The 27115-nt window shown below is 51.4% G+C and overlaps 11 protein-coding genes across 11 annotated transcripts; 7 read left to right on the top strand and 4 right to left on the bottom strand.

Moving 5' to 3' along the window:
- Positions 1 to 463: 463 nt before the first annotated feature.
- COCSADRAFT_102379 (uncharacterized protein) lies at positions 464 to 1993 on the top strand (the record flags this gene model as incomplete). Its single annotated transcript, XM_007707148.1, has 2 exons — positions 464 to 754; positions 812 to 1993. 2 exons carry the CDS (start codon positions 464 to 466, stop codon positions 1991 to 1993), a joined length of 1473 nt encoding a protein of 490 aa, XP_007705338.1.
- Positions 1994 to 2547: 554 nt separating this feature from the next.
- Positions 2548 to 3556, top strand: COCSADRAFT_41425 (uncharacterized protein). The gene is made up of 2 exons (XM_007707037.1): positions 2548 to 2776; positions 2856 to 3556. The coding sequence occupies exons 1-2, from the start codon at positions 2675 to 2677 to the stop codon at positions 3291 to 3293; spliced, it is 540 nt and encodes a 179-aa protein (XP_007705227.1). The 5' UTR covers positions 2548 to 2674; the 3' UTR covers positions 3294 to 3556.
- Positions 3557 to 4956: 1400 nt separating this feature from the next.
- COCSADRAFT_176105 (uncharacterized protein) lies at positions 4957 to 7184 on the top strand (the record flags this gene model as incomplete). The annotated part of the gene is made up of 4 exons (XM_007707147.1): positions 4957 to 4973; positions 5044 to 5161; positions 5739 to 5740; positions 6077 to 7184. The coding sequence occupies 4 exons, from the start codon at positions 4957 to 4959 to the stop codon at positions 7182 to 7184; spliced, it is 1245 nt and encodes a 414-aa protein (XP_007705337.1).
- A 1493-nt stretch (positions 7185 to 8677) lies between these two features.
- Positions 8678 to 10189, top strand: COCSADRAFT_128466 (uncharacterized protein; the record flags this gene model as incomplete). The annotated part of the gene is made up of 2 exons (XM_007707146.1): positions 8678 to 8957; positions 9114 to 10189. The coding sequence occupies 2 exons, from the start codon at positions 8678 to 8680 to the stop codon at positions 9692 to 9694; spliced, it is 861 nt and encodes a 286-aa protein (XP_007705336.1). The 3' UTR covers positions 9695 to 10189.
- Positions 10190 to 13075: 2886 nt separating this feature from the next.
- COCSADRAFT_348244 (uncharacterized protein) lies at positions 13076 to 14202 on the bottom strand (the record flags this gene model as incomplete). The annotated part of the gene is made up of 4 exons (XM_007707145.1): positions 13800 to 14202; positions 13729 to 13775; positions 13379 to 13691; positions 13076 to 13162 (listed from the first exon to the last, which is right to left on the bottom strand). Exons 1-4 carry the CDS (start codon positions 14079 to 14081, stop codon positions 13076 to 13078), a joined length of 729 nt encoding a protein of 242 aa, XP_007705335.1. The 5' UTR covers positions 14082 to 14202.
- A 1186-nt stretch (positions 14203 to 15388) lies between these two features.
- Positions 15389 to 15689, top strand: COCSADRAFT_260939 (uncharacterized protein). The gene has a single exon (XM_007707144.1). The coding sequence runs from the start codon at positions 15510 to 15512 to the stop codon at positions 15678 to 15680; it is 171 nt and encodes a 56-aa protein (XP_007705334.1). The 5' UTR covers positions 15389 to 15509; the 3' UTR covers positions 15681 to 15689.
- A 212-nt stretch (positions 15690 to 15901) lies between these two features.
- COCSADRAFT_260934 (uncharacterized protein) lies at positions 15902 to 16367 on the bottom strand. The gene has a single exon (XM_007707143.1). It carries the CDS (start codon positions 16252 to 16254, stop codon positions 15997 to 15999), a length of 258 nt encoding a protein of 85 aa, XP_007705333.1. The 5' UTR covers positions 16255 to 16367; the 3' UTR covers positions 15902 to 15996.
- A 113-nt stretch (positions 16368 to 16480) lies between these two features.
- On the bottom strand, positions 16481 to 17053 carry COCSADRAFT_176102 (uncharacterized protein; the record flags this gene model as incomplete). The annotated part of the gene is made up of 1 exon (XM_007707142.1): positions 16481 to 17053. One exon carries the CDS (start codon positions 17051 to 17053, stop codon positions 16481 to 16483), a length of 573 nt encoding a protein of 190 aa, XP_007705332.1.
- Positions 17054 to 18598: 1545 nt separating this feature from the next.
- On the bottom strand, positions 18599 to 20498 carry COCSADRAFT_41419 (uncharacterized protein). The gene is made up of 5 exons (XM_007707036.1): positions 20324 to 20498; positions 20224 to 20270; positions 20020 to 20166; positions 19168 to 19959; positions 18599 to 19117 (listed from the first exon to the last, which is right to left on the bottom strand). The coding sequence occupies exons 1-5, from the start codon at positions 20340 to 20342 to the stop codon at positions 18950 to 18952; spliced, it is 1173 nt and encodes a 390-aa protein (XP_007705226.1). The 5' UTR covers positions 20343 to 20498; the 3' UTR covers positions 18599 to 18949.
- Positions 20499 to 20893: 395 nt separating this feature from the next.
- Positions 20894 to 22183, top strand: COCSADRAFT_41417 (uncharacterized protein). The gene is made up of 4 exons (XM_007707035.1): positions 20894 to 20955; positions 21105 to 21177; positions 21229 to 21382; positions 21436 to 22183. The coding sequence occupies exons 1-4, from the start codon at positions 20947 to 20949 to the stop codon at positions 22103 to 22105; spliced, it is 906 nt and encodes a 301-aa protein (XP_007705225.1). The 5' UTR covers positions 20894 to 20946; the 3' UTR covers positions 22106 to 22183.
- A 581-nt stretch (positions 22184 to 22764) lies between these two features.
- On the top strand, positions 22765 to 27012 carry COCSADRAFT_153498 (uncharacterized protein). The gene is made up of 3 exons (XM_007707141.1): positions 22765 to 23139; positions 23253 to 26126; positions 26175 to 27012. Exons 1-3 carry the CDS (start codon positions 23049 to 23051, stop codon positions 26852 to 26854), a joined length of 3645 nt encoding a protein of 1214 aa, XP_007705331.1. The 5' UTR covers positions 22765 to 23048; the 3' UTR covers positions 26855 to 27012.
- Positions 27013 to 27115: the final 103 nt, after the last annotated feature.

Below are 27115 nucleotides of genomic sequence, written 5' to 3'. Positions count from 1 at the left end.
TTTGCTCTCACGCCACATTCGCCCTTTGCACCACTTTCTGCTACATATTGTGTCTTATAGCTGTGGCGCCTGACTGACCTCGTTAGTTTGAACGTCCTAGTCGGTACAGGGTTCTTCCCTTGAACTCAAAAATACCAGTCTGGAAGCCTTAGGTCCCCTACTTCCGAAACCTCCACCGAAGCCGGCTGGATTTCCTTTCGTCCACACGCGACCTATTAATCGCGCCATTTCTCTTTTCCCCTCAGCCTCTGTTCTCCAGATTCTTCTCTTGTTATGAATCCGGTATAGGCTTCTTTTTTGGCTTGTATCTGGGGTAAACGCTTTCGTGGCAATAATCGTTTTAGGGGTCTACTTCGTCCAGCCTTGTTAGAGCCTCCGACGTCGACTCCGAATCTAGGACCTGCCTTTGACAACCAACTTCCAAAGTGCAACTCGAGACTCCTCCACCCATAATACCGACGCAATGCTTCCACAGCTACCAAAGTTGAGTGACTACGATGTCTCGGCTCGAAACGGCTTCTTGCCTGATGAGGTACCGCTCGACGTCTTGCCCGATCGCTACTACCAACCTTGGGAGACCGTCGTGCGCAACTTTCAGAGCTTAATACTCGCCAAGCGGCTCCGCCAGATAGTGGATGCGTTGCCTGTTCTCGAGACTGACCTTCTTCTCACTGAGGCAGAATGGCGGCGAGCATATTCTATTCTTAGCTTCATTGCGCATGGGTACATCTGGGGAGGTGATAAGCCGGCAGATGTGAGTTTTGGCAGTTTCCATGTTACAAAGTTGCGCACAACTAACAGGAATGCATAGATTGTACCTCCATCCATTTCGATACCATTTCTACGAACATGCAAGCATCTAGAGCTGCCACCAGTCGCTACTTTTGCAGCCGTCTGTTTGTGGAACTGGCGACCGCTGTTCGATGGTGAGCCTACAGATACTCTAGACAATCTTGCAACACAGATGACCTTTACGGGTTCGCTGGACGAATCATGGTTCTACCTCGTCTCAGTGGCAATCGAAGCCAGAGCCGGCCCAATCATTCCGATGATGATTGAAGCTATTGCAGCAGCTAGGCGCAACGACAGCGACACTGTGGTACAGTGTCTGAGATCATTCTCAGAGAGGCTAGATGAGATTGGCTCACTCCTTGAGCGCATGTATGAGAGTTGCGATCCTCACGTATTCTATCACCGAATCCGACCGTTCCTCGCGGGAAGCAAGAATATGGGAGATGCTGGACTTCCAAACGGAGTCATGTTCGACGATGGCACTGGTCAACAGCCTTATGTACAGTTTAGTGGTGGCAGTAATGCGCAAAGCTCCATCATCCAGTTCTTCGATGTAGTCCTCGGCGTCGAGCACCGGCCCACTGGCGAGAAGCGAACAGAGCCAGGGAGCCCAGCCCCAGTCGGGCCGTCTCATGGATTCATCCAAGACATGCGCAACTACATGCCCGGCCCCCATCGCAGGTTCCTCGAGCACATGGAGAGTGTCGCTAACATCCGGGAATACGTTACATTGAACCGAAGAAACCGCGCTTTGACGACGGCGTACGATGCGTGCTTGGCTATGCTGCGGACCTTACGGGACAAGCACATCCAGCTCGTCTCTCGCTACATCATTATCAAGTCTCGCGAGTCGCGATCACATTCCCGGTCTCTATCGCCCAAACAAGCGACTACTCAGCGTGTCAATCTTGCCAATACCATGGCTCGTACTGGCAGCAAGAAGCTTCGAGGAACCGGTGGTACGGCTCTAATTCCGTTTCTCAAGCAAGCAAGAGACGAGACTGGCGAGCCGGCAATCGATGCCTGGGCCAAGCGTCTGCTAAACAATGGACCAGCCGAGTTTGGCACACCATCTGGTGCTTTCGATGGCGTTGTACGACTGGGCAAGGTGGCAGAGGGGTTTGGTGGAGAGGTCGAGGTTGTGGGTCTTGCTGGTACCTGGAGTGTTGACGATAGTGAAGGGGGTATCTGCCACTGGTGAATGATGGGACAAGATGATGATCATGTCAAAAAAAGCATTTTTCTGGTGTTTGGGTCTTGGGGCTTGTGGAATATAGCCTTGGGATATTGATATCCATTTTACTTCATAGTATTGCGAGAAGAGCAATAATAAATATATATCTTAGTGCATACTTTTTGCTGTACTCGTCAACTATAAAACATTGTTCTGAAAAATACACTCTGCCTAACTTTGAATAACTGCGCGGCGGACATCCAACTCCTATCGTGATGGCGTGCCAGATGGTAAGAGACTGCGGTACAGCCTGGAAGCTGACACGGCAGCGACTATTGCATCACCTATTCGTGGCAACACGAATGATGTTACGAATATTTCTCATGAATGCCACGCGTCTCTCGCTCCCACTCCGTCGGGAAGTGCCACTGTCGTCAGAGCTGCTGCGGCTGCCTTGTTGCAGGGTGTTTGCAGGGCGTGGTTGCGATTACGATCATATGCAGTGGGGCTGTGACGTCATACTTCACATGCCCTCGTCGCGTCGTCTCAAACAAATAGAAAGAGGATATAAACCCCTTCCATCTTCAAGACTCCACGATACATATCTAATTTGCAAACAAAAAACATCTCTTGAAAGCTCTTCAAGCCTTGACGCGCAAAGCAACTCTTATATCAAACCTACTATCACCTGATCGACATCAAGTAATCATGTCCACCAACGAGACTTCTACCGGTCAGTCCTACCTGGACAAGGCCACAGGCGCTATTCAGAGTGGTATCGGCTCTCTGACTGGTAACACTGCCGACAAGGTAAGTCATTCACATCCAATCAACAAAAAAACTATTACCTTGCAAGACACACTTTATCCTAACATAGTATCCCTCGCAGACCCAAGGCGAAGCCCGCAAAGACGTCGCAGACTCCAAGCACGACCTCTCGCACACAGCCGCCAAAGCCGGTCCCTTCTCGGTCACCGCCGAAGGTGGCGTCGCAAAAGACTCGCCCGACCGCACCAGCGGTGCGTGGAACCAAAACATGGGCGCCGCCAAAGAAGCGCTCGGCGGCTTCCTCGGCGCAGAAGGCCTCAAGCAAGAAGGTATCCGCCAGAACAAAGAGGGCAAAGGCCAGGAAGCAGCCGGCCAGGTGAATGATCTCGGAAAGGGAATTGGGGATCGTGTTGGAGGCAATATTGGGGCTGCGGTCGCCGGGCTCACGGGGAATGAGGCGCAGAAGGAGGAGGCGAGGCGGCAGCATGATGAGGGGAAGGCGAGGCAGCGGGGCGTGGAAGTCGATCTCCAGAAGCAGGCTGAGACTGAGAAGGCGTGAGTGGTTTTTGAGAGAGGAGGGTGCGGTTATGAGTTATGAGATTATACCCGGAGAGATATTGAATATACCCTGATTGATTTCTGTTGTTTTGCGCGGCTTCTTGAGGCGTGGTGTGAGGTGGTGGTGGTGATTTGGCGCTATGCAAGGCTTTCTCGTGTGTATGTACGTGTGTAAAGTCTGCAAATCGGACGGAGCTTTTCGCATTTCGGTCGCATTGTATTTGGCTATATGGTTGGAAAACAAGTACTATGATATTTACCGATTTTATCGTGTAGCCCTTTCTCGGCGGATCGTCATGTGAAGTCTGTAGATGAGGCGGAGTTCTCGTAGTTTGATCGCATTGTAGGTTTGACTATACGGTTGGGAAATACGTGCCATGCTTATTATTAGTCTGATCGTGCAGCTCTTTCCTACCAGCCCGTGGTGGGTGTGAATTCTGCAAATGGGGCGGAGCTTTCATATCTCGGTCGCATTGTAGCTGGTTATACAGCTGGAAGAATACATGTTACGCGTTTGATCTTATCGTTCGGCCTTTCCCAGTAGGTCGTCGTCTCAATGATAAGTTGCAGGTCAGGCTCAATTACCAACAAACTTTAGGAGAAGATTGGCAATGCGCCAAGACCGTCAGGTTGTGATTTCTTTTTCTCATGCAGCATGCTTGCATCAGTACGTGTAGTTAGTATGTAGTGTATATGACGAACAAGGTGATCATTCAAGGCATGAGAAAAAACCAGCCACAGCCACGTTATGCCTTGGAATTTTAAAACCTGGCGGCGACTCCCAAGCCATTTGCCGAGTAGCCCGAGATTTCCCCAGAGTTTTTTTAGCCACAGACCCACTAGGATTACATAGAACGACACTGCCACAGGGTGAGGCGTTGAACATGACGATTAGTTGCCGGCGATGCGAAAAGAGATCGACGAGCAAACGTTGTCATAGGCGCTTGCGTATCTGCTGTGGCGTGTGCACAATTGTGGCGTGTGTATAATTGTGGCGTGTGTATAATTGTGGCTTGCGCGTTCGCATAATTGTGGCTTAGCCGCCAAGTTAGTAAGTTTTTTTTGATGCGTATGACAATGGAAGAGGGCTTCGGGGTGACGCCGGGGATATGTTTGTTACATGCGGATACGCGGATTCTGGATTCGTCCGTGGTGAGGGTTTCCATGCATGCGGCTTTTTGTGCTTACATGCATACCCAAATTGCTGGGAGTTTGTGCAAGTAAGTAGAAGTGCGCCTACTGTTTGCCGTGGTCTCCGTTCTCAGCGTGGCATGCGTCACTTTGGAGAGAGCGGCGTCCAAGTGAGTCTTGAGAGCGTGGAAGCGCTGTGGTGGGCCATCCTTGGGATGGCTTGGAACCTTGGTCTGGAATCGGATGTGTCGGACGTATGACGCCAGCCACAGTGGTTGGCGCGTGTGTTGGTTGTGGCGCCAAAAACCGGCAGCGGGTGCGCGGCATCAGTCGCATCCCTGCCAACCCTCATCTGTTACGTCATGCTTGTGTGGTCATGGGCCTACTCCCATCAGTCTTCCATAAATACTCCGCTGCATGCCACTGTTGCTTGAGCACTCCACCACACCCTCAAGTTACATTCAAGTTACTTATAAAGCCCTTGAACACCACCAAACAACCACTTTTTCTTACACCCATCAACAACCACTACCATGCCTTTCACCGCTAGGTATGTTCAGCCTTAGCCAATGCGCGCTTTCTCTGCTTCTGTTGGCGACACGATACTAACTAGACATCAGCGACATTTGCAAGATCCTTCTTGCCATCATCCTCCCACCTGTTGGTGTCTTCCTCGAGCGCGGCTGCGGCGCCGACTTCCTCATCAACATCCTGTTGACCATCCTGGGTTACATTCCGGTGAGTTCCGCTTATCCAATACATTAGCCGATTACAATACAGCTAACCGATTCATCCCAGGGTATCATTCACGCCCTCTACATTATATTCAAATTCTAGCCGGGCCGCGGACGAATGTTTACCATGCCGCGTTAACGGTTATGACTTTGTTGTCAAATCATCACGATACCCATCTTTTTCTCTTTTGTTTAACACCACCACCACTACCACTAAAGTCTCATCTGCCTCCGCTCGGCTTGTAAATATCTCTCGATGTATCCATACAGGGTCCACCTACTCGGCATGGAGTTAGTCGGATGATGCAGACCAAGATGGCAGCACCGGTTGGGCTTTGAGCATACGATAATGACCTGCTTTGTATCACGGCGTCCTTTATTTCCTGGGTTACTTTTTGGTTTGCTTTTGGTGCATCCTGGAGCATTCCGAGGAGCGTAGCATAATAGGAATTTAATTGGGCACTCTACAAGCTTTATCCTGATTGTGTTTGTGAATCGTGACTGAATTGTTGATTGCAGTATTTAACGTTGCAATTAAAGTATTGCCCATACCTAGAACTAGGCAAGCATCGTGACAATAGATGTTTGTGTAATGCGAAATAATCATTCTCGTCCAACACATTGCTTTTTACATCCTGATGACTATCTTTCAATGATTGTTGCCCAAATGTCACGCGTACAAATTCACTCCTCTGCGTATGGCTAGTCTTGCGGGCGGAGCACGATCCTTGGCACGTGCCACTCGTTCTTTCCAAGGTTACGTGTTGTGTGCAGCATCACCAATACCACTACCACCACCCACGGCCATGACACCTTGCCCATCTCGAACCTATGTATTCCTTTCAGCGACCAACGTCTCACTCGCAACATTCTTATCCCTCGAAGCGCAAGCCGCGATATAAATGCTGCCCGATATGAGCTATCTCACTGCTACCCTTACCCACGCAGAAATCAATCTTATCAGCAATCCAAACAGACCAAGCTACGATACGATTCGCGACTTAGAGATAGCTTCTCAATCGATACGCAGCAATGCAGACCAGTTTGAAGAATCGCTGAGGATCAAGAATACGCTCGATGCATTCGCACGTAGAGCTGCCGTCGAGCCGAGTCTGGAAGCGCTCGCGGCTATTTTGAACTGCGAGTACAAACTCTGGAAGATGAATGAGGATATACCAGTGCGATTCAAACCTTTCTTATCGCATTGGATTGAATCGCTTATGGTCATTGACGGGGAGCTCGCTGCGCTGCGGCTGGACACAGTCACGGGTATCCATATGAAGAATACGGTCACGACAGACGAGATTTTGCGGATCAGAGCAAGATGTATTAAGGGTTTGCTGGTGGACAAGCCACTATCTCCAAAAGAGCCAACTTGGCGCGCATACCAGCGGATGCTCGAGAATGAGGCTGCGCTTCCAGACTTCGACATCGTACCGTATATGCAGATGCTTGTTGAGACACAAATCTGGGACAGGTTACCGGAGGCGCAGGCACAGACCGTGGAGAAACATGCACAGAACGGGACGGAAAAGAATGGATTGCGCAAGGGCAAGACACAGGGAGTCAATGGCTCAGGGTCTTGGGAAGAGGATATGCTGCGAAAGCTCAGAGACGCACCCGAAGTAGCTGCCGACGAACTCGCGCATCTCCCTCTTGAGATTTTGTCGCTCGATTTTCTTACCAGACTCCTTGTCGATGATACCTTCAAGGAGTTCGATGTCGACGGTTCGAACATCATCCTCCGGTTCATCCAGCACGCATTACGGCTCGTAGAGGCCATGGAGGCGCCTCCGCCAACTTTGGAGCTGACTACAAACGGTACACCGATTGTCGAATACGGAAAGGAAGCGCAGACCCGTGCTATCAGCATCCTGCTGTTATTTATCAAGAATTCTATGAGCAAGGGCAAGTTGGACGCTGGAATGCTTATTTTTGAGATTCAGGAGATATGCATCAGGTACTTGTGGATGAAGGAAGTTCGCGAGTTCCGGGCTTGGATAGAGCAGGGACCTTGGGATGATTGAAAGATGTGTAATACGAAATTGGTCAACAAGAAGATAGAAACAGGACGAACTAGAGCTACGACTTGGTGCATCGCTAGTATTGTGGGTAATCATGTTAAGAAGGCGGTGTGTTGAAACAGTGTATCACAACGTTTGCTGCGTGGTGAGGCTACTACGGGAGCACGAGAGTCTCGCAAACGTCTATGGAAATTGCAGTGCTCTTCCAGAAAACGAAGAGTCAATCCGCATATCTTCTGTCATCATTGACGCGGACAGCGAAACACCGGAAAAGACCATGACACGGCATTACAGAATCCAGAAACTGTGGCTTGCTGCATGATATCTCACTGCCGTACTTGTCGAAGCTGCCATCGCCAGCCTTGCTTAGATGGAAGCATGCTTCCCGGAGTATGAGTGACACGTTGAAACCGTGTTGTTGCCGTATTCGGGGGGTGGCTTTGGATGTTTCGGAAATAATCGGGGTTGGCAGTCACTGTTCCGCGAAAAAGCAAACTACGCTAGTACACGACCGAGTCCAAACTTTAGAGTTTCAACCCTCAATCACTGAAACAACCATTAACTTTATTGCAGCGCCGGCTTCGCGGCCAACCGTTCAGCACCGGAAGACTCTGAGTAGGTGTTCCTTCTTGCGGGATATTATCATCTTTGTTTTGTCGGTGTATACTCTTAGGGCCTTTGAATGAGCCTTGGACGACTGGAATTCTTACGATACAGTAACTGGACCGCAGGAAGACTGTTTACATCGAAACTTCGTTCCAGCATGTGTGTTTGAATCGCCAAGTTTGGCACAAAACATGCCTGGTGATACGAATATGCGGATCATTCTTCTCAGATGTCAAACATCAATGCATTCGGTACCGAGGCAACACGACTACCTCTGATCGCCTGCCTGGATACGGGATATGCTTGCCCCGATCTTCTAAAGAAGATCGTCCCGCAGTGGAGTATCTCTTCGGACGCTTGGCTGTAGTGGAGTAACCCGCGCCCATCGTTCGACCTACACCGTCTCAGTTCGCGGTCCAGCGTCTGTGCCCCGGGTATCACGACCTCAGTCCGATTCCATTACCGTTTTGAGGCACGGCACCAAGGGTAGATTCGACTTTCCCGTCCAACAAACAGGCGCCTGAGCACACCGGAAACTAGGATGGGGCCTCCCGAAGTGCTTGTGTGCAGCTAAGCTTCTGGGCATTGACCTCATTAGTGTTTTACACAGCAGAAGGGCAAGAGAAGTAGAGAATCAAAGTGTATATAAGACACTGTGTTCCTGCCCCCCAAGCCAAAATCATCATTCAAACCATTAAACCAACCAGACTCGCTTTCTTCTTCTTTATTAATTCTCTCTTATCCATTCCATCCTTCTAATTTCTACTTGCGCCGGCCGCTTGCTCTATTCATCCTCTTATTACGTTCAACAAATCATTCTATTACATCTCTCTTACCAATTTACTCTTGTAAATACCCCCTAACCAACCTTACATATCACCACCATCAACATGCGTTACTCCATCGTCTTCACTGCTGCCCTCGCAGCCTCCGTCCAGGCCCACGGTGTTATCACCCAGGTCCAGGGTGCCAACGGTGTCAACATGCCCGGTCTCTCTGTCGCGGATGGTACCCCTCGTGACTCTGGTAACCCGCTTTCCGGCTCTGAGGCTGATACTTCCATCATCCGTGCTAAGGAGATGGGTGGCAAGGCGTCTGCTCTTGGACGTACCGCCAGTGGTCCTGTAGATGCTGGTGCGGCTATTGCTAAGTTCATGGGTGCTGGTGCCGGTGCCGGTGCTGCTGGTGCTGCTGGCGCTGGTGCTGCTGGTGCTGGTGCTGCTGGTGCTGGTGCTGGTGCTGGTGCTGCTGGTGCTGGTGCCGCAAAAGCTGCTGGTGCTGGTGCCGGCGGTGCTGCTGCTGGCGGTGCCGGTGGCGCTGCTGGAGGTCTCGGTGCTCTCCTTGGTGGCCTCGGCGGCAACAAGCGTGGTCTTCTCGATGCCCTCACCGGCGGAGCTGGTGGCGCTGGCGGTGCAGGTGCAGGCACCAAGACACCCAAGGGCACTGCCGAACAGGGCGTCGCTGCCGCCGCTGGCACCGGTGCGTCCACTGGTCTTCCCACCACCGCCGACGACGGCACAGTCACCATGACCTTCCACCAAGTCAACCAGGACGGTGCCGGTCCCCTCACTGCCCAAATCGATGCCACCTCTGGCGGTACCGACCCTGCTGCCTTCCAGGACGCCCAGGTCACCCAGAACGTTCCCGGTATCGGTATTGGAGGTCTGTCCGCCGCCTCCACAACCGACTTCCCCGTCAAGGTCCAGATGCCCGCTGGTATGACCTGCCAGGGTACCGCCGGTGGCGCCACCAACGTCTGCGTCGTCCGCATGCAAAACGCAGCTCTCGCTGGTCCCTTTGGTGGCTCCGCTGCCTTCACCCAGAGCGCTGCGGCCAAGAAGAGGGCTGTTGAGTACAACCTCCGCAAGCGCCACATGGCCCGTGGTATCCTCGGAAAACCTGAGTAAGCTCTTCAATTATTCAACTCATTGAATAAGAGGTGGTGTATGTGCGAGAAAGAGAGAGAGAGATGTTAATATAATGGGGAGAGAATGGGGAGAGAACGGGGAACAGAAGAAGAGATGAAAAAAAGAGATGGAATGGTCAACCTTCGGCTGTGAATTTTGCTGGGCAATCTTCACGATCAAGATGATCAGGTAATTGGTGTGGTGCATGATTTTCCCCTTTTATTTACATCGAGATTCTCCTGGTCTTGATGTGTATAACTGACCTATCATACGCTCATTTTTTACTTGAGTTGATTGTTTTTTTATAATCTCTCTTTTTTAAAACTCTTTTCCTTTGTTTCTTTGTTTGGATCTAATTGGAGGGATGGATGGGAGAAGGAAAGTTATATGAAGGGGGTGGCTGGCTTGGGTTTCTCTGGGCTGCCCCTGGCCGCAAACACATTTTTAATAAGAGAGAAGCAATTGTATATAGATGAATGAATAGTGAGTCTGGTTTAAAAATCTTTGCCTTCTTTGATTGTGTGATGTTCGTTTAATGGAAGCAAGTGGACAAAGAGGGCGTGAGATTTGGGTCAAAGTGGGATTTAAATTGAGGACCTGGGTGAGGTTAATGGACGTGTTTGGTTGTTGAAGCGGCTGTGTGTCGAGAGAGGGAGAGGTCGTGTGCAGCATCAAAACTAGATGGGCCTGGCGCATGCAAGGAATACACGCAAAATTGACAATTACTTACCTCCTTGCGAACTTGCATTTTATACAATCACATGTGCCATTCAGGCAGGAGCACTTTGTGAGTAACCTAGTGTTCGGTACCTTGTTGACAGGAGATAATCCATCAAGAATGAGTTGGCACAAATCTATGTAAAGCAGGTCTATTGAGTGCAGATTAAATCAACAGTGGGCATATTCTATTACTTTTGTCTCTTTCATCCCAGATGTTAATCTTGGATGATATATTGAGTGTGATGCAAAGTAGCCAAAAGTCGCAGATATTATTGGTGAATCTTTAGGTGTTTGTGATTCTGTTGCTGATGTCTAATTTAGTAGAATGAGCGTGTGAGAGAGGCATAATCTGCCAATAATACAGAACTATTATGTAGTACTACTTGTGTTGAGGTATGTGCTAAGCATCTCGCAGTTTTGCATACAGGAAACACACGATTGACAAAAGCTGCAGCAAATGAAGATATGCAGCCATACACGAGATATACTCGATGAATATTTTACAGCCCTTTCGGGGCGAGGACTGCGCAGAGTGGTGCAGTGTTCCTAGCCGGATACTCTGAAACCTCGCAAATGTTGCTCCGCCAAACACTTCCTAGACAGGCAAAATGATCAATCTCGAAATAGACCGACAGGCATAATCGGGTACAACCGTCAGATGATGACTGGGAAGAAAATGCTACTGCGTCGTCTACTGCGGTATGTAATATCGAAAGGGGAATAAGACCGCATGATGATGAGCGCAACCAAATGACATGGTCGTTGAATCTGGCGCTGTGCATTTGTCGATCGGAGGAAGCAGAGCCAGTGCAATACATGCCTATCCCCATGCGTCTTCCTTGCTCGTCTTATAACATCCTTGGAGCCCAACAAAGTCCAATTGTCAGCATCACCGCATCTCATCATCATCAAACGCATACTCATTCCCCACAATTAACAAGAAATGAACAAGAAAACTTTGCGACATAGATGAGGTGTGTGGTTAAGATCAACTTGCTATAATGATTAGACGGCCCTTTTTTTCTCGTCTAAGCGGTCCGATTGCAAAGGGCCGACCACAATGACCCGTCCCGTCTTGAAATTTGGCTCTGGCATGTCGCGTTTGACGTCAGATGGTATGGGGGAATGTGCAAGAGATCGAAGATGGCCTGTCCCATGATAAGTTCTAGCAGGTTGTTGTTGACTTTTCAAGGAATATATCCGGAGCATGGGGCTGGGGTGGCTGGCGTTCCGGTCCACTTGATTTGCTATTTCTGGCAGGTACCTAGGTATCATACCATGTTGCCAGAGATCAGGTCTTGTTCACGATTTTATTGATTTCGATCTTGATTTCTTGAGCATGAAGTCGAACAGAGAGGCTGTGCACTCCGCAGCCGGGGTAAGCTTATGCGAAAACGCGTGTTCACACTTTCTCTAGTTTTTCTGCGCAATAGCGTGAGCAAGAGGTTCGGCAATTGCAAGAATCTCACCTCAATGGCTCGACTTGTTGATATTCATCTGTACAGAACATGCCACGAGCTGCGCCAAGTCGCAGTGTTCATTGCAAAGGACAATCTACTCGAGTCCTGGTAGTGAGAGGTGATGAGCGTCGCGGGGGTTGTGACCGGACCAACCACGCAAGGGTGCACTGTGTGTCGATAAAATGTAGATGAGCCGCTATGCAACTAATCGACGCCCCGGCAGATACCGAGAGCGTATCCATGCCACGCTGTGTACGCAAGCGGTTTCTGAAGACAACTAGGTGTAGGTGTACCACAATGTCTTGCAGATCCTGTAATGGAGAGCACCGCTGTGCATTGATCAGGGATGTAGAGCGTTGGGTGGGACACCATGTCGGTGAGGACAGACTAATCCCTACACCTCCAGTCATGATATGCGCATCAATCGCGGGGTGCCAGGTGGTGCAAATGTGGAGATGCGAAAGTCAGTCTTCGATACGCGTCCGCGGCCGTCTAGTGTGGAGAAAAATATCCCAGGACGACCACGAGGCTATTGCTGGTCCACAGTGATCACGGGAAAGCTGTCGAACATGTATGGGTGAGTTGAGCATTAGTGAGCGGCATGGCGGGGTCGTGTGCAGTAGAGAGGTTGCGCTTGGCACGAGTGCAGATAGACAAGTTTACCATGTCTTTTTTCTGATTCATGCCGTATCCTTCACCAGAACCAGCAGAGCATTTCGGAACGGCTAGACCAAAACAGTTTAGTGACGCACAGACTCCCCCGCACACCCTTGCGATCGATGGACAACGCCTTCTGACGTATGTCGTTCCCTCCAAAGTCGTCATCTTGACTTTTCGATCTCAGCATCCCGATGCTTACACATTTACTACACACGCGACATGTGGGGAGAGATTGTCGCTTTTGAAACAGCCTACTGAGTGCCTAGAGGAGAAAAAAGACATGCTACTGGAGACAAGCCATCGGCGAACGCCAATGTGTGGAACACGCACTCATTTCCTTGATTGCAAGGAGTCCGGCAGCAGACATTGCCAGCATTGCACTGCAGTGGCGCCATGAGCCGTTGTGACAGAGCATGCTGAGCGGTAGGATCTTTCAAGCACGAGCGGTGAGAGGGCAGAGACGGCAAATGAACGGCTCCATGCATGGTGTAGCAATTTAGCAACATGCAGCACGCGGCTCAAGTCACTAGCGTATGCTAAACTAGGCGTCGAACTGCGGAAGAGATGGGACGGAAGGTTGAGACGAGTAGTCGGCGACAGGCGGCCGGTTACTGAGCGGCATGTACACCTACCCAGGGTGCTTACAAGGCCAGTGCCGGAGTACTATGCTCTAATCCATTCGAGCGAAGCTAGCAAGCTTGCCGTATCTAGCCACGAAGCAATCGCAACACCAGACCGCAGCGTTTACGACTCAGTAAGCCCCGTACGCACAACAGGGGCATAGTGAGCAATTCTCCCGTCGACTAAATCCTCAACACATGTGGCGAATGAGCGATGAGCACACCAAAGGGAACCGCGATAAGATCTCCATGACCCTGATCTTCAACTTAGTCATTGAAATCCGGCTCGGCATCTCACGGACACGACCACCAGACATGTTGATCTTGGGATGCTTGGGTTGCGACTCGTTGATGGAACATGTGATGCAGCGCATTCCTCGTCCACCACGACGAAATTGCCTCAATTCCATCCAAGTGTCTTGGTAGACGGTCCTATCCTGCCTATCAAGCGCTACGACACCGGAATCCATCTCACCCTGCATTTCAACTGTGGCGCACAAGCCAACCTCCCCACATCCATGGCATTCTTCGGCACCCCTGTTCCGTAGCGGAAGGGAGGGGGCGAACAACACACCAGGGCAACGCTGGTACCAACAACGACAGCACGGCTAACCAATCGGGCTATGCTGTTATCAAGGTACACACCATCAAGAGATGCAGGGACGGGCGGTTGCCATATCTCGCCAGAAAAGGAACGCGTCCGTTAGTTCTTTGTCGTTGGTTCTCGAAATTGCCTGTGCATCGCCTGTGCAAAGACAGACCAACTGTACCTGTATGACTCAAAAAGGGAAATCGGAGCAATGGTTTGGTCCCTTGATCGTACGAGGATGCAGAGGACACATGTCCGCGCCGTTCTATGCCAATGTTTGCGAATGCTCGGAACCGTCCTAGCGTTCTTGGACAAGAAGACATCATGCACAACGACATCGTTGTGCATTCCGCCTACCGCTCCCCTTTCACCGGGCGAATCAAGCAAGCGTATCCATACCACACGTATCTTTTGCAGTTTGAATCCCATCCGGCGCCATTTGTAGTTTGTTTTCATATCGGGCGAATACGTACATACCACGTACCGTTCGAAGCCCCCACACGTACGACTTCTCCCTGTCATGTCCAAAAGCAGTGAATACGGCATGAATATCTCTTGCATAGCAGGCTATATCCCAGCCGTGATATGGAACGGGGGTTAAAGAGTGAAATTGCGTGAAATTCGGTCAACGGCCCTTTTTCCCCAGTTTGATCTTTGATATTCCGCTTAAGCAGTGGAATTGGCACACGATTGGTGACTGTCCAGCTCGCTCTGTGACTTGTCTGTTTGCAAAAAAACCAATCCACACTAAATAAACGCAACAAGACTTTGCCAATAAGATAAACAGAGGCGATGTGAGCAGAGGTGAGCAAATCAAATCAGAGGGGAGTAACACAAGCACTGCACGTATTACCGCTATACGCGAGACTAGAGTGCGCACCGTGCATACCTGCATCCCCCTACTGTACGCGATCGTGAAGCGCAACAAAGGGAAAAAACCCCTTCAGGGTCCGCTCTAATCCCCATTCTTTTCTGTCCTCCTGCTCGTGCACTTCATTCATTTCATTTCCCTTTTCTTTCCTCGATTGCGCTCTATACGAACCGGGGGAGAAGGGGAATGAAAGAAAACATTGAAACGTTAACGCGTTACCCGCCCCCTCATCACAAAGTTGAACTTACGTACGTATCTAGCTCGTAACATTCACGCTTTATAAAACACACGCACGGAGATCGTAGAACAGAAAGGCAAACACACACACGTGCCACAAACTATCATCAAACTACTAGTCCTTTCAAACAAGGCAAAGCGGTAATAAATCCACAACACCTATACGTAGAATACATACCAACCAAACGAAATCATGATTTACCAACCCACCTTAAATTACCCACACACATTTCATTTCGGCCAAGCACCACCCGCGACGGCGGCACACACACACCTACTTCGGCTCCCAAGGATCCCCGTAGGATTTTCAGCACGAGCCCAGGTTATCACCTGCAATTGCGGATTTGGTGTGTTTTGCGCCCAGCTGAGCAAACAACCCTCCTCCTCCTCCTCTTCTTCTTACTTCCTAGTCTAACTACTCTACACGTGTGTAATGTACGTCTACGAAAAAGGCAGTGTGGAGTGCAAGGCATGGTGGAAAGCGTGATACTCCTTTAAAGTGGAGAGACAAGAGAGGCGTGAAAGAGGAAGAGGAGAGCTAAGGAAGTCTAGCAAAGAAAAAGGACTAGTAGACAAGCTTGAGTGGATACCTTAACCTGCTGATCGGGATAAAAGGGTAGGGATGTTTGTATGACGGTGCGGGTGTGCGGACGCAAGTATGTGCGTGCGTGCGTGCGTGCGGCGGTTGATTCAGAGTTTAGTGTGGGTATTTTTTTCTTTGCTCTTTGGGGCTACTCCTACTTACTCGTTGCTGCGCGTTGCTGGTGCTTGGTGCTGGGAGGTGATGGGCCTAAGTAGTGGATACAAGAGCAGAGAGACATGGGCTTGAGGTGTGGGGAGGGGAGTCGCAAGGGGGGGGGGGAAGATGGGGCCCGGAAACGGGTAGCGCGGCAAGGCGATTCACGTGGGTGGGATTTTTTTTGAGGTGGGTGTTGGGTGGTGTGCATGGGTGTTGAGACAAGGTTTCAAGACACTTGGGTTGTGAGCGGGAGTGTGATGTGTGGCGAATCATGTTTATTGAGCGTGACTAGACATGTATGTTTCACTGTGGATAGATTAGTTTGGGACGTGGAGGCAACACATCAGGAAACAGCATTTCAATAATGGAGTCTTGTTTTGGAGTGTGCAAGTCTTGAATTCACTAGCTATGTATAGAGAAGGAATAAAAAAAGACCCGTCATCTGTCCAGCTCGACACTGATGGTAGTGGAGCGCTTGCGGAGTGAAGCTAAGGACAGGCGAGATGTCGTACATGCTTTGGGGTAAAATAATAGTAACACTGGTTTGGGTATTCGACAAAAGGAAAAGCGACCGATGCCACGCTCCAGCACTTGGAGGTGATGAGACAAGGAGAATTTCTGCGCGCGCCCATGCTCTAAAAGAATGAGACCGTTTCCACAACATGCCTTCTATGGTGTTGTTGTATCTGACGTGATTCCTTGTTATTTTTGTCTTATTTTAGTGGGTGAGTGTGGGTGATGAACGCCGTGAATGCTCCTTGCTATGGCCGTGTGAGAATAGCAAAAACTCCAGGTGTGTGACCAAAGGAAAGGTGTGTAGGGTAATGGCTTATTTCGTGTTGATGCCTAGGCAGTCTTTGTATCGAAAGTGCAGGTTGGTGATTGTAAAATCATCTGCCGCCAACGGAGGTAGTCCTGCCAGGAGGGTACTCGCCTCGACGACGAGCCTCCTCACGAATGAACTTTTCAACGTGCTGGTCGGCCTCGGCTCGGCTTACACCGGCTGTGAGGTAGCCGCCAACCTCGTCCTCGAGCTCAAGAGGTGTAACGGCTCCAGGGCTAGCTAGAGGCTCAAGACGAGGGCTGGTTGGCCTGGGACCAAAACCCTTGTGCTGACGGCTAGTGTTGGCGAGAAGCTGCTGCTGGTAGAGGTACATTTGTCTCTGGACCTCGAATTGCCTGTTGGTTGATCGAGGAGAGGCAGGCGAGTGCGGGCTGTCGGGACCAGTGATTGGTGTATTTGCTTGGCTGGAGTGGCTGGAGCTTTGGGAAGAGGCATAGTTGGCAGGGTGGAAGCGAGGCAGCGAAGGAAGCCTCAGGTGGGCAGCAGGGCCATGGTTGCTAGACTGACGTGGGTTCAGAGCTGGCCGACGTCGAGCCTGGGAAGGGATGTCGAGAGGCTGGGACCTGGGGGACAGAGGAGAACTGATGGCAGGCATGTTGCGGTCAGAGGATCGTTGCATATTCTGGTGGTGGTGATGGGAGTGGTGAGAGGTGGTGTCGGATCTGAAGATGACTCGCGAAAAAGAGGGCGACGCTGGCGGCGATCTCATATGATGGGGTGGCGAGAGGACCTCGTCTGACCTTTTTGGGCAAAGGAGACGGGTTGGCTGGATTGATATACCAACGGTCTTCCTAAATGGTAGTGGTGGTGGTGGAGGAAAGTAGCGCAGTGCCGAGGGGAAACGAGGCACAGGTAGCGGCGGCGACCAATATATGTAGGCATATGGATGTATTTGGTAGTGGGAGGGTCCAGCAGGCGTCGGGGATGGTAGCCGATGTTAATGGCATAGTAGGGCGGTGATCTTCCGCTTGGAGGCGCCGTCGTGCGGTAATCGTGCCTGAGAGGGTAGCAGGGTACAGGGCCGCCGTGTGGAGCCCGTTTCAATAATGGTGGCTCGCACCCGCCAAGGGAGGTGGTGCTGGGGCTGCTGGGGACGGCCAATCTCAGCGAGTGGGAAGGGAACAGGACCCGGCGTGCTGGCGGTGCGTGGACAGCTACGGCTATGGCTACGGCTACGTGGGCATGACTATCTCGTCATGCAGAATGGGTGGCCCTGGTTTGCCGATGTGCAAGGCCATGGTGGAGGGCGGGGCGTTTTTTCCGTCGGTGGTGGTGAATGTTCCTTGCCTTGTACACCATGGGCTTTGATGACGCAGTGCAACAAGAATACCGGTTGCCCTCTCCAACCCCAATGCCAGCCCCGGCGCTAAGCGCGTTGTGCGAAGACGCCATGGCCAAACCTGAATTCCAATTTGCCCTGCAGCGCGGGGGGCCCTGCGTGTGCGAGCCCGTTGCAGACCTGCCCGTCGGGGCTGCATTGCGCACTCTGCTGTGCGCTGTTCTGTTCTGTTATGTTCTGCTCTGCCGTGCCGTGTCGTGGCGCATATCGGGGGCGTGGTGGTGTAGTGTACAGACATACATATGTACGATGTACATAGTAGACGGAGAAAACGCCCGCAAGACATACCACCACACCACACTATTACACCACACCAACGCCAGTCTACCATCGTGACCCTAGGCATACGCGTCGGTGTAGGTGCTGTAGGCGTAGTGCAGTGTAGTGTCGTGTAGTGCCGTGTGCCAGCGACGCCACGCATCTTCGACCCAATTCGCGGCAACCATCGATCGAGATCCAAGACGCGTCGTTCTCCTCGAGCCCCCGAACTTCATCCCGTACTTCACCGAGTGGCAAGCCATCCGTCTTCATATCCAGCATCTAGACGCGCCTCGACGGGTAGTTGCTTCTAGACAAAACTCCATGGACCTTCTAGCACTGTCCCTAGTTACTCGCTATGACGATGAACCAAAATTCCCCATGCTGTGTAGTTGGATCACCACCCACAGAAACATCGCGGCTTTTCGGTCCGTCCCCAGATGCCGTCATCAACTTCACTCACACTCACAGCATGCACTCCTTCCATGTACCTGCACACGTGCAAGACACCGACATTCCATGCAGGGACAAGCAATCTAGCTCAGAATCCGCTCACCTGTACCACTGTATCCAGCAACGGCTAACGTTCCGCTACCTGCTTGTGCTCACTTCCCGCAATGCGCCTGGCGACCCGAACCACCCTACAAAGTCCGTCCACTGCCTCTACTAGCCAAAACTACTGTGGCATGACGCCTCCGGTGACGTTGGAAGAGCTAATTACCCCACGTTTCCAAACTACCTACACAACAACAATGACGGCTGCAGGGTGCGGGACAAGACACGCCAGTTTTGGCAAGACACATGACCCTCTCACTGCATGCAAGAAGAAAAAAAGCAACAAAGGTTTCCCATCCATCGTACGTGTCAGCTATTGTGCCGTGAATTTGTTGGATTTATTCGTGTACAACTGCGTCTTCACTATCCTCTCGCTCCAAGCTTCTCCAGAGCACGAACGCCCTGCTCTTCCCACTCTGCCTTTGTTATCCACATGTTCTCCTTGTCTGCCATAATGTTTGCCAGCACAGCACCACCCAGGAAGACCATGTGCCTTCGCCGAGGCGGGTCTTCGATGCGCACCTTGAATTTCTACAAAAAATGTTAGTGCCAGTGACCACGACAGGCAATTGCTTACTCACGTTGAGTCGCTCTGGGTTTCCGCCTAGAACCTTGGTGAGCCACAGCTGCTTCAGCTCCTTCTCCAACCGACTGGGCAGACCCGGGTACATGCTGCTTCCACCACTCAGCACAATGGCCTTGTACAGACTGCTTCGCACATCCACATCGGCCGACTGGATCGTGTTGAACAGGAACTCGGCGATACCGGGCTGTTCCACATCCACAAGGTGAGGCTGGAACAGACATTCGGGGGCCTCAAAGCGCTCACTGCCCACCCGGATCACTCGACCGTCCGGAAGAGTGTATGACTCTACCAGCACTGTTGTGTCTTCGCTGAGGCGCTGGTCCAACTCGAGATCGTATGATACGTAGCAGAGCTTCTCTTTGATTTGTCGCACCGTTTCGAAATCGGCGGTTCGGTTCAGGGCGTATCCCCTTCGTAGAAGGAGTGCAATGAGATTGCGGGTCACATCACGTCCGGCGACATCGAGACGTCGAGTGAGGTGGTTGAGCACGGTGCTCTCGTAGACGGGAACAATATGTGTAACACCATCTCCTGAATCGACGACTACACCAGATGAGAGACCCTGTGCGTATAGAGCCAGCACAGCCTGGATAGCCACGTAGACACCACCAAAATTGTAACGCTCAAACATGACTTCGCACATGGTCTCGCGGTTCTTGAGAGGGTTCATGGGCGGCTCAGTGAGCAGGATCTTGCGGCCAGTTGGGTCGATCTTCATCTTCTCGTAGAAAGTGTAGTCCCACAGTTGTTGCATGTCGTCCCAGCGCTTCACGATACCGTTCTCCATCTGTATGCCAAGTGGTCAGTACCCAATTCTGTGCAATCATTCCTTTGCATGCCCACATACGGGATAGGTAATCTGAAGCATTGAGCGCGCCTCTGCAGCCTCGTCACCACACATGATGTCCTTGAGCTGAATATCACCCGTGTTTTGCTCTTCGGTTCGCAGAATGGGTCGGCCGACTATCGAAGGGTACTGGTGATCCGGGAAGTTCTGTAGTAGCTATGGTCAGCTTTGCAGGTTTCGTGTTGTGCTCCAATCGACACTCACCTGTCCGGCATAACCCGCCTTGAGGAAACCAGTACCGCCATCGAGAACTAATTGGTATGGTAAGCAGAGCCTTCAGAATTACCAAAGGTGCATTGCTTACCAATAGGAGCTTCAGCCATCTTGTAAAAAGCCCTGGAGAGTTGGTGGGGTGAGGGAGGTGGATGTTGAGAGCTGGCTGTAGCTCGGTGCCTACGTGCCTTGAGGTTGACGACGTTGGCGGCGGGGCGCTGATGGCTGGCCGGGGGTCCGTGAGCACTCAAACAGGCAAAGCAGATGGTCGAGCTAGAACTTGAAATGCGCCAGCTACTTTTGATTATACCAAAACCTGCATTGTAATTACAGGCTGAGAACTGTTAGAAGAATGCAATGTGTTGCATTATTTGGTCCCAGAACGGATTTCTTCCAGTTGGGCACCCAAGAGAGACTGCTTGCGTGCTGCCCAAGGATCATCTTGTGTGTGCAATCAATGCCAGAAAGAGCCCAATTCAAGTGATATAATCTACCTATATGCTTCATACCAATTGTACATGTAATAGTCAAGTCTCGTTCCCGATACTCGTGGTCACCCATCGCGATCTTGCTTGCGTGGTCACCCACCTTGAAAGTTGCGACTTGCACATCGCTAAGCGACATGGTCCGAGCGCCCACTCCAATATTCGGGCGTCTTGCACCACCTTCGAACTTTCTCTCCTCAGCCGAATCTACTAACAGCAGCCGGTCAAGATGCCTTTCGTAAGTACACCTTGAGTTGCTCTCGCAACGAGAACCCCCTCCATCCTACCGCCATCATGGCAACCCCGCTTCGACAGTTTGTCGAGTGGAGTCTTTGCGAGATGCTTCGAATGCGGGTTTGAAGCGCAAATCGCTGACTCTGGGAAAAGTCCAAGCTCCAGAAGAACGACGCCTACTTCTCGCGGTACCAAGTCAAGTACAAGCGCCGCCGACAGGGAAAGAGTACGTACTAGATGAATTGTCTTATGTACGACTGCATCTAACAGTTGGCAGCCGACTACTATGCCCGTAAGAGGTTGATCACCCAGGCCAAGAACAAGTACAATGCGCCCAAGTACCGCCTCGTCGTTCGCTTCACCAACAAGGACATCATCTGCCAAATTGTCCACTCCGAGATTGGCGGAGACAAGGTCTTCATGGCTGCTTAGTATGTTGCACGCGACTTGGACTGAACATGAATTGTGGCTAACAAATGCACAGCGCTCACGAGCTGAAGGCCTACGGCATCACCCACGGTCTTACCAACTGGGCCGCTGCCTATGCCACCGGTCTCCTCCTTGCCCGCCGTGTTCTCAAGAAGCTCAAGATTGACGAGGACTTCGTCGGTGTTGAGGAGGCTGATGGTGAGTTCACCCTTACCGAGGCCGCCGAGGTTGACGGTGAGGAGCGCCGCCCATTCAAGGTCTTCCTTGATGTCGGTCTCACCCGCACCTCCACTGGTGCCCGTGTCTTCGGTGCCATGAAGGGTTGCTCTGACGGTGGTGTCTTCGTTCCCCACTCCGAGAACCGTTTCCCTGGATACGACATCGAAGGCAAGGAACTCGACGCTGAGACCCTCCGCAAGTACATCTTCGGTGGTCACGTTGCTGAGTACATGGAGACCCTCGCCGACGACGATGAGGAGCGCTACAAGTCTCAGTTCAGCGGCTACATTGACGACGACATCGAGGCTGATGGCCTTGAGGAGCTCTACCAGGATGCCCACAAGCAGATCCGCGAGGACCCCTGGAAGAAGGAGGAGGGTGCTGGACCCAAGAAGACCAAGGAGGAGTGGGCTGCAGAGTCGAAGAAGTACAGGACCAAGAAGCTCACCAAGGCCGAGAAGGAGGAGCGCGTCAAGGCCAAGATCGCAGAGCTTACTTCTGCTTAAGCGGTAGCCTTTTCTTCTTCATACTCTGTTCTATCATGAAAAAAGTACGGCTCTGGCGTCTGGGGATGACATGGGAAGGATGCTTTCCATGACAGGATACATGTTCTGTACTTAGCCTTTCACGACCTCAATGAGAAGATAAGACGACGGGCCACGCAGTTGGCTGTCGCAAACAAGATACCCCCTTTTCATACAAGTGTGCCCACTCGCTCTCCATATGTGAAATGTGGTGAAATGGCACGACATGGCCCATCTGATTTGCGCGTTGATGGCAGTAAGTGGTATGTAAGTAGACAATACTGGCTTTGAGTTTGCCCCTGGCGGTTTGGTTCTAGATAGTCTTGGCTATGTGTGTGCGTGTGTAAGTATTGGCTTGCGAGGGTCAGGTGTTTGGGTCCACGAGGGCGCACATGACCCCGGGTACGGATGATGCGAGGGCCCGGCAATGATTGCATCAGGTTCGCGACTAGCTACGACGGGCGGGACGCCAACATGTATGTATGTACTGTAGTTATATGTAGTAGTACTTACATACGTACTAGTAGGCCGTATACTTACTACGGTGCTGGCGGAGAGAGAGCTGAGGAGGAGCCGAAGCAAGCACCCGAGGGCGTCTTTCGTCATCGCCCCGGCCCCAATATACATACGTGCTAAGCACCGTCGCGCACGTTCGCCATCACCTCGCTGCTCGCCATCGGCCGAAGATCGCACAGGGCAGCTTTTTGAATTTGGACGCAAGTTCTGACGTGAGCACCACGGGTCGACTGTTATTGTCTTTGGCTCCTGGCAGGACAGCATCCGGGAGCATCTCCTCAGCATTTCCAATCAGCGCGTGGCGTGGGTTGATTACGCCGAACTCAGCTCAGCCAGACCCCGCAGACTCCCGACTCCCTCACCGAGGGTATTTGCAGCCCTGACGCATGGCGCCCCTGGATAATACACAATGACAACCATCCAAACATCGACTGATGCTGCGTCCGCCATGGAGGACATCCATGGTGTAGATGTATCGTGGCTGCATCACTCGACTAGAGGTAAGGCCCGCTTACCCTGGGTGGAGACCGCTCGGCCTTGCGGCGCGACCCTGGATTACTGTCTTTGTCTCGTGTGTGAGAGAGCACTGCTAACGTTACACCCTTTACCATAGACCATCACCATCGCCAACAGGCCCCGTCGTCGCCAGGCCTGAGTAGAGATGCGCCGCCTAAAACCTCATCTCATGGCGGAATACCTGTTCAGCCCCGCCACGACGAGCAGCAAACCCAGAAGCCGACACCGGCGACCAACAGACCCGCATCTCCCCCACGACCATCTCCTGTCGCAGCTGCACCTGCACCTGCGTCTCCTGTGACCCCGACTCCTCCCATCAAAGCACCGCCGAAGCGACCGACACTACTCAGCCGAGGCAGTTCTGAAAAGAATGTCAACGGAACCACACCACCAGACTCGAGACTTACGTCGCGGCGCAACTCATGGATGAACACCATCAGTTCCAAATTCTCCTCGCAGAACTCGCCGGCGCAAACTACCCACGCCCAAGCACAGGGATCGCACGCATCCCCCTATGGCGCCAACAACGCCTCTCCCTCTGCCAACGGTGCCCTGAATGGCATACAGGCAGCTTCGACAGGCCACAATGGCGCCCTTGACCCCTATGTTCCGCAACAACCCAAGACTTCATTCGTCGGCAATGTCCTTCGGCGCCTGTCTTCGGGGTCGCAAGTCAGTGCTGTTGGCAAGGTCTACCCCAACGGAGGCGTGTGTCCGCGGAAAGTGATGAACGTTGACCCAAACCGAGAACGATGCTTAGTGCCCGAGCTCGACCAGCACAAACTGCGCAAAGTTGCATTCTGTGTCGACGTTGAGATTGCTGGAGGGCCCAAGTACAAGGACGAAGCGGCTACAGATGAGAAGCAACCAAAGCAAAAAGAAAAGAAGATGAAGGAGCGCGGTGAAGGCGAGGCACTCAAAAACCCGGATACAGTGGCCGAGCAAAAGGACAAAGTAGGCGTTGTCGCTGTCGCGCAAGAGGCAGTTGGAAACGAGAACGAGCCCAACCCTGAAGGCACAGTTATAGAAGACAAGCAGGAGACGAGCAAGAAGAAAGAAAAGAAAAAGAGATCAGAAGCGGAACGAAAGGAAAGGAAAGAGAAGAAGCGCAGAAAAGCCGAAGAGAACGGCACAATACCTCTAGAGTTGACCAGAGACGACGACAGCGGTAGTGCTGAAGGTGTACCTGCTGCATCAAGGACAACGGCAGCTCCTCGTGCCCAGGATCGACCAACGATTGACCCGCTGCGCATCTACAGACGATGCTGCCAACTGCGCGAATCTCCTATCCTCAAACGTATCAGTGACCAATTGGCAGCCCCGCGCGCATGCACTGTTGTTCAACCCGGCGTCATCACCTGTCTGGATTTAACTGGATCGCGGTTACAGCTAGCAGATTTTCTGACTCTATCCGATTGGCTGGCTATCGTGCCTGTAAAGAAGTTATTCTTGGAGGACGCAGATCTGACTGACGAAAAGATACGCCTTGTTCTCGCCGGCTTGCTCGCTGCCAAAGTTCCAGAACCACCAAAACGTCGTAGTCAGTCCAGCGATGGTGCGCAGGATGGGCTTTGTCAGCCAGGTTCTTCGGCAGTGAAAAAGCTGGTTCTAAAGAACAACCCCAAAATCACATCCGAGGGTTGGAAGCACATTGCGCTCTTCCTATACATGTGCAAATCCATCATGGCAGTCGACGTCTCAATGATTCCATTTCCAAACTCTCAACCACAAGTGGCCTCCCCATCTACAGACAGCACACCAGTTCTGTCACCTACCAAAGACACCAAGTCAGCAGATATTGCGGATATCTTCTCGAAAGCCATTTCCGAACGCTTGGGTGGTTCCGAGCTACAAGAATTAGTCATGGCCGAGTGTAACCTGAATTCTGCAAGCATTCGCAAAATCATCGATGGTTGTGTCATTAGTGGTATCCAGCGTCTCAGTCTTGCAACGAACGACATAGATAGCGAAGGGCTTGAACATGTGTTACGATACTTGCGTTCCGGGGTCTGTCAAGGTCTCGATATCGGAGGCAATGATCTCAGATCTTGGATAGGCCAGCTTGGTGAAAGCATAAGGCACTGCGAAAACAGTCCACTTTGGGCTTTGTGCTTACAGGACACCGGTCTTACTCCTGAATCGCTCAAGACACTATTTCCAGTCCTTGTATCTTTACCTTCCTTCAAATTCTTAGATCTTTCGCATAACAGGGGCCTCTTCATGGGCCAGACTTCGCTATGTCTGCTGAGGAAATACATGCCCCAGTTCAAAGAACTGAAACGGATACATCTTGTCAACGTGGACATGAAGCTTGAAGATGCGATAGCCATCGCTGAAATTCTTCCCGACTGTCCGCAAATTGCGCACATCAACATTCTTGAAAATCCCGAAATCACACGCGTGGCAACTTCAACAGACGAGGAAACCCAAGAAGATGCTGCTGCGCTGTACGCATCTCTCACACTTGCGGCCAAACTGTCAAAATCCCTTATATGCGTCGACGTCGACATACCAGCTCCCGAGCAGAGCGAAGTCGTCAAGGCACTCGCGAAACAAGTTGTGGCGTACTGTTTGCGTAATATCGAATCCATCAACGAAGTGCCTGAACTTCGTGCTGCACCAAAACAAGTCGAAGTACCGCGCATCTTGATGCGTCTTGTGGGCCCAGATGACGCAGATGATAAAGAGAATGACAATGCATCATCAGCTGATGATGACTACATTGTCGGGGGCACGGGTATTGCTAAAGCCATGAGCTATTGCTTATCTCACAAGGAGTCGGATCTCAGTAGAGTGTCAGTTCCAAGCGGCACATCGACTCCAAGGAGTAGAAGCTTAGTTCCAGTACTGGAGGGGCCAAGCAAGGCAAGAGCAATGTCTAAAGACTTGCTTGATACGGCGCGTACCACACGATCAAGGATCCAACCGGCATTAATTCGAGAAGCGAAGAGCGAGAACGATATCAACTACCGTATGTCATATAATCTCAGTATTTCTAAAATACAGCTAACATACAAAGGCCGTTTACTATTCTTGGACCAAACCCTCCAGGGTATGATCCAGCGCTTTGAAGACGAATATCCAGAAACCCGCCTCCAGCCTTCAGAAGCTGCCTCTACCACTAGCTCCTTACCAAGCGCTTCACCGACCGCTTCTACAGCCCCTGCCCTCGAAAATAGCGTCTTAACAGACATGACAGCCCCTGAATCCGATGAGGACGAACCTCCTACTACACTTCGCTCACGCCACAACTCCGATGTCTCTCTCGCGTCCCGTAACATGTCCCTTGAAGAAGGTCGTCTGCATCGCTTTGGTCACCGCGTGCGCACTGGTCTTCTCAACTCCCGCCCAAGCACGCCTGATGATTCTAAGAACCAGTCTTCCTTCCTTTTGAGCACGGAAGACGATCAAGGATTCCCTGAGCACATTGAATCGTTGCGCGAATACTTCATGAACCACAGTGGTGATGATGAGTTAAGGCATATGATTGAGGGCAAAGGATGGGAAGAAGCTTTCGATGGCGTAGTGAAGAACGCCGAGGAGTTGAAGAACTTGGAGAGAGAAGACCCAACCCATTTCAAGATCTTCAAGGAAAGTCAAATTGCTGCATTGAAAAATCGCAATCCAGACCTGTTTGCTCCAGGAGAGAAGCACGTCAAGAGCGACGGAGACGGTGATGATTTTGCTGTTGAAGACTAGACTAGCAACCGTTTAATACCGCGATTCTGGAGGAATGGGTAATGTAAAGTAAGCGTTGGACATTCACTGTGGACTTGAGATACCAGAAGAGACCCGGAGCGTCTCGATTCGCGTAGTTTTATTTTTTTTTACAATTTTAGCACGTAACCAACGCACCTCCTGTAACGAGGTGGTTGAATTAATGTTACTTTGATATTATGTGAGCACTCATACTACCTTTGTGAATGTCCTCTAGTGTCGCAATTCATGAAAACTCTGAAG

Source organism: Bipolaris sorokiniana (assembly GCF_000338995.1).
Source record: "Bipolaris sorokiniana ND90Pr unplaced genomic scaffold COCSAscaffold_18, whole genome shotgun sequence".
In the NCBI taxonomy this organism is placed as follows: domain Eukaryota; kingdom Fungi; phylum Ascomycota; class Dothideomycetes; order Pleosporales; family Pleosporaceae; genus Bipolaris; species Bipolaris sorokiniana.
Note: the sequence above shows the minus strand (reverse complement) of the source record. Positions and strands in the feature narration are given on the sequence as shown.

Coding starts and splice junctions, on each gene's coding strand:
- COCSADRAFT_41425 (XM_007707037.1), top strand. CDS start 2,675: ATGTCCACCAACGAGACTTCTACCGGTCAGTCCTACCTGGACAAGGCC. Junction 2,777..2,855: donor CTGGTAACACTGCCGACAAG/GTAAGTCATTCA, acceptor TATCCCTCGCAG/ACCCAAGGCGAAGCCCGCAA.
- COCSADRAFT_260939 (XM_007707144.1), top strand. CDS start 15,510: ATGTGCGTGCGTGCGTGCGTGCGGCGGTTGATTCAGAGTTTAGTGTGG.
- COCSADRAFT_260934 (XM_007707143.1), bottom strand. CDS start 16,254: ATGTTGTGGAAACGGTCTCATTCTTTTAGAGCATGGGCGCGCGCAGAA.
- COCSADRAFT_41419 (XM_007707036.1), bottom strand. Junction 20,167..20,223: donor AGGCGGGTTATGCCGGACAG/GTGAGTGTCGAT, acceptor TAGCTACTACAG/AACTTCCCGGATCACCAGTA. Junction 19,118..19,167: donor GAAACCCAGAGCGACTCAAC/GTGAGTAAGCAA, acceptor CATTTTTTGTAG/AAATTCAAGGTGCGCATCGA.
- COCSADRAFT_41417 (XM_007707035.1), top strand. Junction 21,178..21,228: donor GCGCCGCCGACAGGGAAAGA/GTACGTACTAGA, acceptor AACAGTTGGCAG/CCGACTACTATGCCCGTAAG. Junction 21,383..21,435: donor AAGGTCTTCATGGCTGCTTA/GTATGTTGCACG, acceptor ACAAATGCACAG/CGCTCACGAGCTGAAGGCCT.
- COCSADRAFT_153498 (XM_007707141.1), top strand. CDS start 23,049: ATGACAACCATCCAAACATCGACTGATGCTGCGTCCGCCATGGAGGAC. Junction 23,140..23,252: donor GCTGCATCACTCGACTAGAG/GTAAGGCCCGCT, acceptor CCTTTACCATAG/ACCATCACCATCGCCAACAG. Junction 26,127..26,174: donor CGAGAACGATATCAACTACC/GTATGTCATATA, acceptor TAACATACAAAG/GCCGTTTACTATTCTTGGAC.